Here is a 14,178-nt window from a genome sequence, read left to right on the forward strand (position 1 = left end):
ACGAAGAATCGACCATTTCGTTAATAAAAAGTACATACATATTTTTTGTACTTTAAAATATATTCTCTATCATTATATTTTTATAATTCATTTTATATTATATAATTTTTTGTATAATTTTTTAATATTATATATGTTATTGCTCCCCCCATGATACTATTTCTGGATCCGTCCCTGTTGGTTGAGCCACGCTTTTATGGCCATGGGTCACATTTTTATAAGCACGCTTTCCTTGTTTTTTTTTATTCACCATTTCTTCACTTACAAGCAACCAAATAAACATATCAAAGTATCACCAAATTCACAAGGTTTCTAATTCACTCATAAAATCAACTGATTCTAGCTTAAACCCTATGATTTTGTGTCAATTAAATATTGGTTGATTGCCTTAACATGACCATGCAAATCCACTCCAAATCACTTACTTATAATGCAAAAAGTGCATAAAACCAAATGAAACAAGTGAAAATTGCTTGAAAAGCTAGCATAAGATGACTTGTCATCACCTTTCTTGGGAACTACCTGCACAGGACTTAGCCAAGGACTGTCAGAAATAGGGTAAATAATACATGCTTCCCATAATTTCATTACCTCTTTTTGGACCACCTCTTTCATGGTTGGATTGAGTCTCCTTTGTGGTTGCACAACTGGTTTAGCATCAGCTTCAAGGAGGATTTTGTGCATACACTTGGTTGGACTAAACCCCTTCAAGTCACTAATGGTCTACCCAAGAGCTATTTTATGGCTCCTGAGCACTGAAATAAGCGCCTCTTCCTCTTCAGACTACAGGGAAGAGCTAATGATCACTGGATAAGAATCATTTTCACTCAAGAACACATATTTCAGAGAAGGAGGTAAAGGTTTGAGCTCAAGCTTGGGGGCTTCCTCCTCTGCTTTAGGCGTGTGGACGTCAGCCTTCTGGGGTGGTGAATCATCAACTTCCACTAATTCATACTCAGAGGTAGGATCCAGAATGTCATCAAGTACCTCAGTGGTGCACGAAATCGTGATCGTTCATTCCTTGGTAACGGCGCTAAAAACTTAATACGCACGTTCATAATCTTAGTTCTTTGTCACAACTTCACACAACTAACCAGCAAGTGCACTGGGTCGTCCAAGTAATAAACCTTATGTGAGTAAGGGTCGATTCCACAGAGATTGTCGGCTTGAAGCAAGCTATGGTCACTTTGTAAATCTCAGTCAGGCGGATTCAAATGGTTATAGAGTTTTAATAATTAAAAGATAAATAAAATGTAAAATAAAGATAGAGATACTTATGTAATTCATTGGTGAAAATTTCAGATAAGCGTATAGAGATGCTTAGTTCTTTCTAAATCTCCGCTTTCCTACTGCTTTCATCTAATCCTTCATACTCCTTTCCATGGTAAGCTGTATGTTGGGCATCACCGTTGTCAATGGCTACATCCCGTCCTCTCAGTTAAAATGGTCTAAATGCACTGTCACTGCATGGCTAATCATCTGTCGGTTCTCGATCATACTGGAATAGGATTCAGTAATCCTTTTGCGTCTGTCACTACGCCCAGCACTCGCGAGTTTGAAGCTCATCACAGCCATCCATTCCCAGATCCTACTCGGAATACCACAGACAAAGTTTAGACTTTTCGGATCTCAAGAATGGCCACCAATAATTCTAGCCTATACCACGAAGACTCTGATCGTAGATCAGGAGGCTAAGAGATATGCATTCAAGCTTGTTTGCATGTAGAACGGAAGTGTTTGTCAGGCACGCGTTCATAAGTGAGAATGATGATGAGCGTCACATAATCATCACATTCATCATGTTCTTGTGTGCAAATGAATATCTTAGAGAAGAAATAGGCTTGAATTGAATAGAAAAACAATAGTATTTTGCATCAATTCATGAGGAACAGCAGAGCTCCACACCTTAATCTATGGTGTGCAGAAACTCTACCATTGAAGATACATAAGTGAAAATAGGGTAAACATGACCGAGTGGCCAGCCTCCCATGGAGGTCTAGAGATCTAAAATGATCAAAAGATGATCTCAAAAATGATCCAAAAGATTCCTAACACAATAGTAAAAAGTTCTATTTACACTAAACTAGTTATTAGGGTTACAGAAATAAGTAAATGATGCAGAAATCCACTTCCGGGCCCACTTGGTGTGTGCTTAGGCTGAGCATTGAGGCTTTCACGTGTAGAGGTCTTCCTTGGAGTTAAACGTCAGTTTGTAACTTGTTTCTAGCGTTTAACTCTACTTTGCAACCTTTTTCTGGCGTTTAACGCCAGAATAGGCCAGTTTGCGTCTTCTAAACTCGGGCAAAGTATGAACTATTATATATTGTTGGAAACCCTGGATGTCTACTTTCCAATGCAATTGAGAGCACGCCATTTGGACTCCTGTAGCTCCAGATAATCCACTTTGAGTGCAGGGAGGTCAGAATCCAACAGCATCTGCAGTCCTTCTTCAGCCTCTGAATCAGATTTTTGCTCAAGTCCCTCAATTTCAGCCAGACATTACCTGAAATCACAGAAAAACACATAAACTCATTGTAAAGTCCAGAAATGTGATTTTTATTTAAAAACTAATAAAAATATATTAAAAACTAACTAAATTATACTAAAAACTATGTAAAAATAATGCCAAAAAGCTATAAAATATCTGCTCATCACAACACCAAACTTAAATTGTTGCTTGTCCCCAAGCAATTGAAAATCAAATAGGATAAAAAGGAAAGAATATACTATAAATTCCAAACTATCAATGAAACTTAGTTCCAATCAGATGAGCGGGACTAGTAGTTTTTTGATTCTCCTAGTTCAGTATGTTGATTCTTGAACGCAGCTACTTTATGAGTCTTGGCTGTGGCCCTAAGCACTTTGTTTTCCAGTATTACCACTGGATACATAAATGCCACAGACACATAACTGGGTGAACCTTTTCAGATTGTGACTCAGCTTTGCTAGAGTCCCCAATTAGAGGTGTCCAGGGTTTTTAAGCACACTCTGTTTTTGCTTTGGACCTCGACTTTAACCGCTCAGTCTCAAGTTTTCACTTGACACCTTCACGCCCCAAGCAGATGGTTAGGGACAGCTTGGTTTAACCGCTTAGGCCAGGATTTTATTCCTTTAGCTCCTCCTATCCACTGATGCTCAAAGCCTTGGATCCTTTTTATTACCCTTGCCTTTTGGTTTTAAGGGCTATTGGCTTTTTGCTCTTGCCTTTTGGTTAAAGAGCTCTTGGCTTTTTCTGCTTGCTTTTTCTTTTTCTTTCTTTTTCTTTTATTTTTGCCATTTTTCTTTTCTTTTTTTTTCTGCAAGCTTTTGTATTCACTGCTTTTTCTTGCTTCAAGAATCAATTTTATGATTTTTCAGATTGTCAATAACATTTCTCTTTTTCATCATTCTTTCAAGAGCCAACAATTTTAACATTCATAAACAACAAATTCAAAAGACATATGCACTGTTCAAGCATTCATTCAGAAAACAAAAAGTATTGTCACCACATCAAGATAATTAAACTAATTTCAAGGATGAATTCAAAACCATGTACTTCTTGTTCTTTTGTTTTTAGAACAGTTTTCATTTAAGAGAGGTGACGGATTCATAGGACATTCATAGCTTTAAGACATAGACACTTAAACACTAATGATCATGTAATAAAGACACAAACATAAATAAACATAAAGCATAGTAAACGAAAAACAGAAAAATAAGAACAAGGAGATTAAGGAACGGGTCCACCTTAGTGAGGGTGGCGTCTTCCTCTTCTTGAAGAACCAATGGTACTCTTGAGCTCCTCTATGTCTCTTCCTTGTCTTTGTTGCTCCTCCCTCATAGCTCTTTGATCTTCTCTAATCTCATGGAGAATGATGGAGTGCTCTTGGTGTTCCATCCTTAGTTGTCCCATGTTGGAACTTAATTCTCCTAGGAGGTGTTGATTTGCTCCCAATAGTTTTGTGGAGGGAAGTGCATCCCTTGAGGCATCTCAGGGATTTCATGGTGAGGAATTTCCTCATGCTCTTGTTGAGGTCCATGATCTCTTGTTTGCTCCATCCTTTTCTTAGTGATGGGCTTGTCCTCATTAATGAGGATATCTCCCTTTATGTCAATTCCAGCCGAATTGCAGAGGTGGCAAATGAGGTGAGGAAAGGCTAACCTTGCCAAAGTGGATGACTTGTCAGCGACCTTGTAGAGTTCTTGAGGTATAATCTCATGAACTTCCACTTCCTCCCCAATCATGATACTATAGATCATGATGGCCCGGTCTACAGTAACTTCAGACCGGTTACTGGTAGGAATAATTGAGCGTTGGATGAACTCCAACCATCCTCTAGCTACAGGCTTAAGGTCTGGTCTTCTCAATTGAACTGGCTTACTTATTGAGTCAACTTTCCATTGAGCTCCTTCCACACATATGTCCATGAGGACTTGGTCCAACCTTTGATCCATGTTGACCCTTCTAGTGTAGGGGCGTGCGTTTTCTTGCAGCATTGGCAAGTTGAACGCCAACCTTACATTTTTCGGACTGAAATCTAAGTATTTCCCCCGAACCATGGTAAGCCAGTTCTTTGGGTTTGGGTTCACACTTTGATCATGGTTCCTAGTGATCCATGCGTTTGCATAGAACTCTTGAACCATTAAGATCCCGACTTGTTGAATAGGATTAGAGATAACTTCCCATCCTCTTCTTCTAATCTCTTGTCGGATCTCCAGATATTCACACTTTTTGAGTTTAAAAGGAACCTCAGGGATTACCTTTTTCTTGGCCACAACTTCATAGAAGTGGTCTTGATGGACCTTTGAGATGAATCTCTCCATCTCCCATGACTCAGAGGTGGAAGCAATTGCCTTCCCTTTCCTCTTTCTTGAGGTTTCTATGGCCTTAAGTGCCATTGATGGTTATGGAAAAACAAAAAGCAATGCTTTTACCACACCGATCTTAAAAGGTTTGCTTGTCCCCGAGCAAAAGAAGAAAGGAAGTAGTAGAAGAAGAAGAAAATAGAGGAGATTGAGGGAGAAGGTGTATTCGGCCAAGGGGGAGAAGTGGTGGTTGTAATGTGTGAAAATGGAGTATTGTTGAGGGGTTTATATAGGGGTGGGGGGAAGGGTAGGTTTCAGCCATTAGGGTTGGGTTTGGGAGGGAAAAGAATTTGAATTTTGGAGGTAGGTGGGGTTTATGGGGAAGAGTGGATGGATGTGAGTGGTGAAGGGTATTTAGGGAAGAGGTATGGAGGTGATTGGTGAATGGTATTTGGGGAAGAGAGTTATGAAAAGGTATGAAGAGGAGAGAAGAAGAGGTGGGGTAGGTGGGGATCCTGTGGGGTCCACAGATCCAGAGGGTCAAGGACTTAGCATCCCTGCTCCAATTAGGCGTGCAAAACGCCCTTAGAATGCATGTCTGGCATTAAACGCCAGCTTGCTGCTTGTTTCTGGCATTTAACGCCAATTCCATGCGCTGTTCTGGCGTTAAACGCCAGTCTGGTGCTTGTTTCTGGTGTTTAACGTCAGCTTGATGCTCTGTTCTGGCGTTAAATGCCAGTTTGATGCTACTTACTGGCGTTTAAACACCAATAAGCTCTGCCTCCAGGGTGAGCTATTTTTAATGCTGTTTTTCATTCTGTTTTTGATTTTTCAGTAGTTTTTGTGACTCCATATGATCATTAACCTAAAAAAACATAAAATAACAATAGAAAATAAATAGATATAATTAAATAACATTGGGTTGCCTCCCAACAAGCGCTTCTTTAAAGTCAATAGCTTGACAGTGAGCTCTCATGGAGCCTCACAGATGTTCAGAGCATTGTTGAGACCTCCCAACACCAAACTTAGAGTTTGAATGTGGGGGTTCAACACCAAACTTAGAGTTTGGTTGTGGCCTCCCAACACCAAACTTAGAGTTTGATTGTGGGGGCTTTGGTTGACTCTGCAGTGAGAGAAGCTTTTCATGCTTCCTCTCACAGAAGGAGAACCTTGATTTTTAAACACAAGGTTGTCCTTATTTAGTTGAAGGACCAACTTTCCTCTGTCCACATCAATCACAGCTTTTGCTGTGGCTAGGAAGGGTCTTCCAAGGATGATGGATTCATCCTCATTCTTTCCAGTGTCTAGGATTATGAAATCAGCAGGGATGTAAAGGCCTTCAACCTTTACTAACAAGTCCTCTACTAATCCATAAGCCTGTTTCGTTGATTTGTCTGCCATCTCTAGTGAGATTCTTGCAGCTTGTACCTCAAGGATTCCCAATTTCTCCATTACAGAGAGTGGCATGAGGTTTATCCCTGACCCAAGGTCACACAGAGCCTTTTTAAAGGTCATGGTGCCCATGGTACAAAGTATGCAGAACTTTCCGGGATCCGGTTTCTTCTGAGGCAATGTTTGCCTTATCAATGCACTGAGTTCATTGGAGAACAAGGGGGGTTCATCCTCCCAAGTCTCATTAACAAATAAACTGGCATTCAACTTCATGATGGCTCCTAGATATTTAGCAACCTGCTCTTCAATGATGTCTTCATCCTCTTCAGAGGAAGAATAGTCATCAGAGTTCATGAATGGTAAAAGGAGGTTCAATAGAATCTCTATGGTCTCTAGATGAGCCTCAGATTCCTTTGGTTCCTCAAAGGGAAACTCCTTATTGGTCAGTGAACGTCCCAGGAGGTCTTCCTCAATAGGATTCACGTCCTTCTCCTCCTCTCTGGGTTCGGCCACACCAAGTAAGGTAATGGCCTTGCACTCTCTTTTTGGATTCTCTTCTGTATTGCTTGGGAGAGTACTAGGAGGAGTTTCAGTGACTTTTTAACTCAGCTGGCCCATTTGTGCCTCCAAATTTCTAATGGAGGATCTTGTTTCATTCATGAAATTTAGAGTGGCATTAGATAGATCAGAGACTATATTTGCTAAGCTAGATGGACTCTGCTCAGAATTCTCTGTCTGTTACTGAGAGGATGATGGAAAAGGCTTGCTATTGCTAAACCTGTTTCTTTCACCATTATTAAAGCCTGGTTGAGGCTTTTGTTGATCCTTCCATGAGAAATTTGGATGATTTCTCCATGAGGGATTATAGATGTTTCCATAGGGTTCCCCCATGTAATTCACCTCTGCTATTGCAATCATAAGCTTCTTCTTTAGAAGATGCCTCTTTAGTACTATTGGATGCATCTTGCAATCCATTCAGACTCTGAGAAATCATATTGACTTGCTGACTCAATATTTTATTCTGAGCCAATATGGCATTCAGAGTATCAATTTCAAGAACTCCCTTCCTCTGAGGCGTCTCATTACTCAACAGGATTCCTTTCAGAAGTGTACATGAACTGGTTATTTGCAACCATGTCAATTAGTTCCTGAGCTTCTGCAGGATTTTTCTTTAGGTAAATGGATCCACCTGCAGAATGGTTCAATGACATCTTTGATAATTCAGACAGACCATCATAGAATATATCCAGGATGGTCCATTCTGAAAGCATGTCAGAAGGACACTTTTTGGTCAGTTGCTTGTATCTCTCCCAAGCTTCATAGAGGGATTCACCTTCTTTCTGTTTGAAGGTTTGAACATCCACTCTAAGTTTGCTAATCTTTTGAGGAGGAAAGAACATGGCTAAGAAAGTCGTGACCAGCTTATCCCAAGAGTTCAGGCTATCTTTAGGTTGAGAGTCCAACCATATTCTAGCTCTGTCTCTTACAGCAAACGGGAAAAGCATAAGCCCGTAGACCTCGGGATCAACTCCATTGGTCTTAACAGTATCACAAATCTGCAAGAATTCAGTTAAGAACTGAAAAGGATCTTCTGATGGAAGTCCATGAAACTTGCAATTCTGTTGCATCAGAGAAACTAATTGAGGCTTTAGCTCAAAATTGTTTGCTCCAATGGCAGGGATTGAGATGCTTCTTCCATGTAAGTTGGAATTTGGTGCAGTAAAGTCACCAAGCATCTTCCTTGCATCTCCACCATTGTTATTATTTTCGGCCATGTCTCCTTCTTTTTCGAAAATTTCAGTAAAGTTCTCTTCAGAGTGTTGTGTTTTAGCTTCTCTTAGCTTCTTCTTCAGAGTTCTTTCAGGTTCTGGATCAGCTTCAATGAGAATGTTCTTGTCCTTGCTCCTGCTCATATGAAAAAGAAGGGAACAGAAAAGAAAATATGGAATCCTCTATGTCACAGTATAGAGATTCCTTGTATAAGTATAAGAAGAGAAGGATGGAAGAAAGAAAAGATAAGAATTCGAACACAGAGGAGAATAGTGGGTTCGAATTTTTGAGTAGAAGAGAAGTGTTAGTAGATAAATAAATAATTAGAAGGAGATAAGAGAGGGATGAATTCGAAAATTAAATAAAATAAAATAAAAATATTTTTGTTTTTAATTTAAAATTAAAGTTAAAATTTGAAGATTTTAGGAAGAAAGATGAAATTAAATTAAAATTTAAAACAATTAGTTAATTAAAAAGGAATTTTGAAAAAGGGGTTAGTAATTTTCGAAAATAAGAGAGAGAAAAGTAGTTAGGTGGTTTTGAAAAAGATATGATTGAAATAGTAAACTTTTAAAATCAAACAAAAAGTTAAGTGGTTAATTGAAAAAGATTTGAAAAGATAAGAGGTTAGAAAATATTTTGAAATTGATTTTGAAAAAGATGTGATTGAAATTTATTTTGAAAAAGATTTGAAAAAGAAATTTAAAAAGATTTGATTTTGAAAATTAAAGTTGATTACTTGACTAACAAGAAACAAAAAGATATGATTTAAAATTTAAAGATTGAACCTTTCTTACTAAGCAAGTAACAAACTTAAAATTTTTGAATCAATCACATTAATTGTTAGCATTAATTTCGAAAATATGAAATAGAAATAAGAAAAAGATTTTGAAAATAAATTTTGAAAATTTCGAAATTATGAAAGAAAAAATGAAAAAGATTTGATTTTTGAAAAAGAGTTGAAAATATAGAATTTTTAAATTAAAAATTTGACTTGACTCATAAGAAACAACTAAATTTTAAAAAGTTTTGAAAAAGTCAACTCAAATTTTCGAAAATTTATGAGAGAATAAGGGAAATATATCTTTTTGATTTTTTTGGATTTTTAATGAGGAGAGAGAAAAACACAAAAAAAGACACAAGACATAAAAATTATGAATCAAAACAAGAAAAATATGCAACAACACTTTGAATGTCAAGATGAACACCAAGAACACTTTGAATGTCAAGATGAACATCAAGAACATGTTTTTGAAAATTTTTAAGAAAAGAAAAACATGCAAGACACCAAACTTGAAAATTTTTAATGTTGAGACACTAACAAATTGAAAATGCATATGAGAAACAGGAAAAGATGCACAACAAGAAAATGTAAAGATCAAACAAAGAAGATCATCAAGAACAACTTGAAGATCATGAAGAACATATGATGAATTTTCGAAAATTTTAGTGAAAAATTAAAAAGATGCAATTGACACCAAACTTAAAAATTGACACTAGACTCAAGCAAGAAACATCAAATTTTTGGTTTTTATGATTTTATTAAAATTTTTTTGGATTTTTCAAAAATTAATTAGAAAAGAAAAATAAGGATTTCAAAATTTTTAATTAAGAATTCCAGGAATCATGCAATGTTAGTCTAAAGCTCCAGTCCAGGAATTAGACATGGCTTACTAGCCAGCCAAGCTTTCAGTCAAAGCTTCGATCCAAAACACTAGACATGGCCAATGGCCAGCCAAGCTTTAGCAGATCATTACATACAAAAGCTAAATTGCTGAGAAAGACAAAGAAGCTCTTCTCTAATGATAGTTGAAACCTCGGTCCAAAGGATTAGACATGGCTTAACAGCCAGCCAGGATTCAGCATATCACCATGAAACTCTAGAATTCATTCTTAAAAATTCTGAAGAACATAGAATAATTTATAAATTTTTTTTGAAAACTTTTTTTCGAAAAGAAAAAGAATAAAAGCAAAAACTTAAAATTAAAATAAAATTACCTAATCTGAGCAACAAGATGAACCGTCAGTTGTCCAAACTCGAACAATCCCCGGCAACGGCGCCAAAAACATGGTGCACAAAATCGTGATCGTTCATTCCTTGGTAACAGCGCTAAAAACTTAATACGCACGTTCATAATCTTAGTTCTTTATCACAACTTCGCACAACTAACCAGCAAGTACACTGGGTCGTCCAAGTAACAAACCTTACGTGAGTAAGGGTCGATCCCACGGAGATTGTCGGCTTGAAGCAAGCTATGGTCACCTTGTAAATCTCAGTCAGGCGGATTCAAATGGTTATAGAGTTTTAATAAGGGTAAACTATTATTTTGGTCCCCTACGTTTGGGGTGAATTCTATTTTAGTCCCCAACGTTTAAACTGTTCTATTTTAATCCTAAAAAGATTTGATTTGCATCAATCAAGTCCTTCCGTTAAGTGGGTGTCAAATTATTGACGCCGTGTCCGACGTGGCAAGGAAGAGGTGATAGTGGTTAGTAAACGTGTAAGCCTTCCCTCCTTTGGACATAACGCATGCTGCTTACCCTGACTGTTCTTCTTCTTCTTCTTCTTCTTGTGAAGCACGAAACGCAAAGGAAAAGCCACAAACCCTACTGCTCGTCACTGAAGGCTTGCGATTCGCAGCCAGAGAAGTGACATTGTCGTTCAGTAACGTTAAAGGTCCACAGCAGTAGTGAGTTTGAAACCCTTGCTTTCCGGAAGAAGATCGTCTCAGGTATTCCATTATCAAATCTTCTGAACCCATTTGGTTTTCATCTTAATGCGTGTTGATATGTAATGATGTATGTTGATGTGTGATTGTTTTGTTTTATAGTTTCATATTCGTTTCTTGTTCTATTTTGGAAGTTTTTATTTTGCCCTAGTGATTTTATTTATGCATTTCTGTTGTTGTTGGTCAATGTGAGAATTTTATGAAGTGTATTGTGTTTGTGTAACAGATTGGTCGAGAAATGAGCTATTTTAGTGTCAAGATACACCATGGGGGGAAGTTTGGGTTTGAGGGTGAACCTTTACACTATGTGGGGGGTGAGACTTCGATAGTGGACTACTGTGATGAAGATAGGTGGAGTAGGTTCGAGGCTATGGAGATAGTGCTCGAACAGGGATATGTGGTAGAGAATATTGCTGCAATATGGTATAAGTCTCTGAACGATGAAACAGATGTAGGGTTGAGGATGCTTTACACAAACAAGGATGCCATGGACATGGCTAGAATTGGAATGAGGGACAACATGGTGGAGCTTTTTGTTGTGCACAAAGATTCTACTACTACTAGGAAAGGCTGCACTATTGAGGAAGTTGAAGAGATAGATGGTGATGAGGCTGCTGCACCCACTACAGACACTATTGGGCCTGGTCCAATTGTGTTGCACAAGGCCCAATCTCTTGCTAAGGCCAAGGTGGGTAAGAAGCCCAATTTGGTGACAAAAGCCCAGAATGATGTGCTGGAGGATGGTGATGAAGAGAGGTCAGAAAGGTCAGATTTTTCAGGTGATGAAGAATCTGAGGATGATGACTACCGGCCAGGAATTGATGATGAGGGGGACAGTGATGAACAATGGAGTGAAAATAGCTCTGGAGATACTGATCTGGAGGTTGAATTTGATGACAGCGATGATGATCAGAATGGTGATGGGGGTTTGTATGATGTTAAAGTCACAACTAAAAAAGATCCCCAAAGGCCGAAACAGAGTGTTCCAAGTGAGAGAGAACAAGGAGAGCACAGTGGCAGTGTTAATAAGGGTAAGGAGCAAGTGGTGGCTGCTGGATTAAAGGATGAGGATGATGGGTATGAGAGTGAGGGGTTGTGGGATGTCCCTGTAAGTGATGATGAAGGGGATCCCTTGTTCAGGAGGTACCCATTGTATAAGGGTTTGAAGAATATAAAGGAGTATAAATGGGAGGTTGGGACAATGTACGTAGATAGGAATGCTTTTAAGGAATGTGTGACGAGCTATGCCGTGCACAGTGGCAGAGGAATATGGTTCTCAAAGTGTGATAGCCATAGGTGCAAAGCTGTTTGCAAAGAAGGTTGCAAGTGGTTTGCTTACTGTCATAAGATGAAGAGAGAGGATTCATGGCAACTGACCAGCTGTTACAAAAAACACACATGCTCTATGGCAACCAAGATTGGTATAATGAGTTCTCAGTGGCTAAGTAAGGCTTTTATGAAGAAGATATGTGAAAACCCGAAAATCAAGTTGAGAAGTTTGATAAAGAAGGCTCATAGCAAGTGGAATGTGGATCTCACAATGACCAAAGCTGCCAGAGTGAAGCAGCAAGCCCTGGATGAAATTAATGGTACCTATGGAGAGCAATATAGGAGGATTCATGACTATGCTGCGGAGTTACTGAGGTCTAATCCAGGTTCCACTGTTCAGATACAAGTAGAGAGACCTACTGAATTTGAGCTAGAGACACCACCTCCTGGTACGGACATAAGACCACGATTTCAGAGGATCTATATCTGCTTAGATGCTTGTAAACGGAGTTTTATGGTGTGCAGACCCATGATCGGCCTTGATGGATGCTTCATCAAGACTCCATATGGGGGTCAACTTCTAACAGCCATTGGATGGGACCCCAATGATCAGATTCTGCCAATTGCCTATGCTGTTGTTGAAGCAGAGACGAAAGATTCGTGGATATGGTTTTTGTTGAATCTGTGTGATGATTTGGGAGTTGATAAGATCAGATGGTGTACATTCATGAGCGACCAACAAAAGGTAACTCTCAACCTAAACCTGTATAATTAATTCTTTCTTTAATTCATGTTGTGTTGTTATTGACTGGTGATGTTTTTAAATTCTGCTTCAAAGGGATTGATCCCAACCTTTGATGAGTTGCTGCCTGGCATAGAGCACAGGTTTTGTGTCAGGCACTTATATAGCAACTTCAGAAAAAGGTTCCCAGGTGTTCAGCTAATGATGATGTGGAAGGCTGCAAAGGCAACATATGTCCAGGACTGGGAGAGGAGGATGAAGGAGATTCAGCAAGTTGATCAAGGAGCTTATAATCATCTCATGGAGATCCCTGCCAAGTATTGGAGCAAGTTCAGGTTTAATTATTTTCCTAGAGTTGATACACTTGTTAACAATATGTGTGAGTGTTTTAACTCTGTTATTGTAGAGGCTAGAGAGAAACCCATTGTGTCTATGCTAGAAGATATTAGGGTTTATCTAATGAATAGGTGGTCTGATAACAGACAAAGTATAGTTACATATGCCAGAGAAATATTACCAAAAATAAATAAGAAAATTGAAAGAGAGTTTGATAAGGGTGGGGAGTGGTTGGCCATATATGTTGGTAGGGACAAATATGAAGTGTCTAGCAGTCAGGGTAATAGAGCCAAGTTTGTTGTGGACTTAAACTTACATGAGTGCTCCTGTAGAAAATTTCAACTAACAGGTTACCCTTGTGAGCATGCCATGAGTTGCATTAGGAAAATGTGTCTAGATGTTAAGAACTATGTGAACAAGTGTTATAGGAAAGAGACCTACGTGGACTGCTACCAACATGTAATCTACCCACTGAATGGACCAAATCTCTGGTCCCGAACTGAGAATGATGATGTGCTACCACCAGTGTTTAGGAAACCAATAGGGCGCCCAAAACTGAGGAGGAACAAGACTGGTGATGAGCCACGCAACAATGGACCACTGTCTAAGTTATCCAGGACTGGACAACAACAAAAATGTTCATATTGTTTTGCACTTGGTCACAACAAAAGAACCTGCCCTATAAAACGTAAGATGGAGGCCGTAGCAAAAAAGGTAAAGTTGTTATTGTCAATTTGATTACAATTCCTTACATGTGAATGTTGATACTGTCCAATTAACCCAATTTGTTGTTACTGTTTATAGCAGAATGCAACTGCACAAGCCAAGAAAGGGGCCAAGAAAGGGGCTGGCACAACTAGGACTCCAAAACCCAACAAGATCCCTGCCAAGACAACAATAGAACCAGCAACAAGACTTCAGCCAAAGAGGAAGAGCAGTACACAAGTTTGAGGAAGCCAGGAGTCACAGACATCATCCAAGAGAGCTAGATGCAGCAGCAGTGCCAGTCAACCACAACCATCAACAGCAACAGTCACTAGCCCATCAAGGAGGACCCTGAGGTTCATGGCAAAAACACCACCTAGGGCCTGGAAGGCATTGGGATGAAGAACATAGTACATTTTAGTGATACCATCTGTTTTGTAATGAATCTGT

At 38.9% G+C, this 14,178-nt stretch overlaps 1 protein-coding gene and 1 non-coding gene across 2 annotated transcripts; both read left to right on the plus strand.

Annotated features, from left to right (window-relative positions):
• Nucleotides 1–7,442: 7,442 nt before the first annotated feature.
• On the plus strand, nt 7,443–7,550 carry LOC148544837 (small nucleolar RNA R71). The gene has a single exon (XR_015900474.1). It is a non-coding gene; the product is annotated as a small nucleolar RNA R71 (small nucleolar RNA).
• Nucleotides 7,551–10,914: 3,364 nt separating this feature from the next.
• On the plus strand, nt 10,915–13,883 carry LOC110266875 (uncharacterized). The gene is made up of 3 exons (XM_088498147.1): nt 10,915–12,690; nt 12,784–13,736; nt 13,826–13,883. Exons 1-3 carry the CDS (start codon nt 10,915–10,917, stop codon nt 13,881–13,883), a joined length of 2,787 nt encoding a protein of 928 aa, XP_088354273.1.
• Nucleotides 13,884–14,178: the final 295 nt, after the last annotated feature.

Source organism: Arachis ipaensis, chromosome B9 (assembly GCF_059453495.1).
Source record: "Arachis ipaensis isolate K30076 ecotype BB chromosome B9, ASM5945349v1, whole genome shotgun sequence".
Classification (NCBI taxonomy): domain Eukaryota; kingdom Viridiplantae; phylum Streptophyta; class Magnoliopsida; order Fabales; family Fabaceae; genus Arachis; species Arachis ipaensis.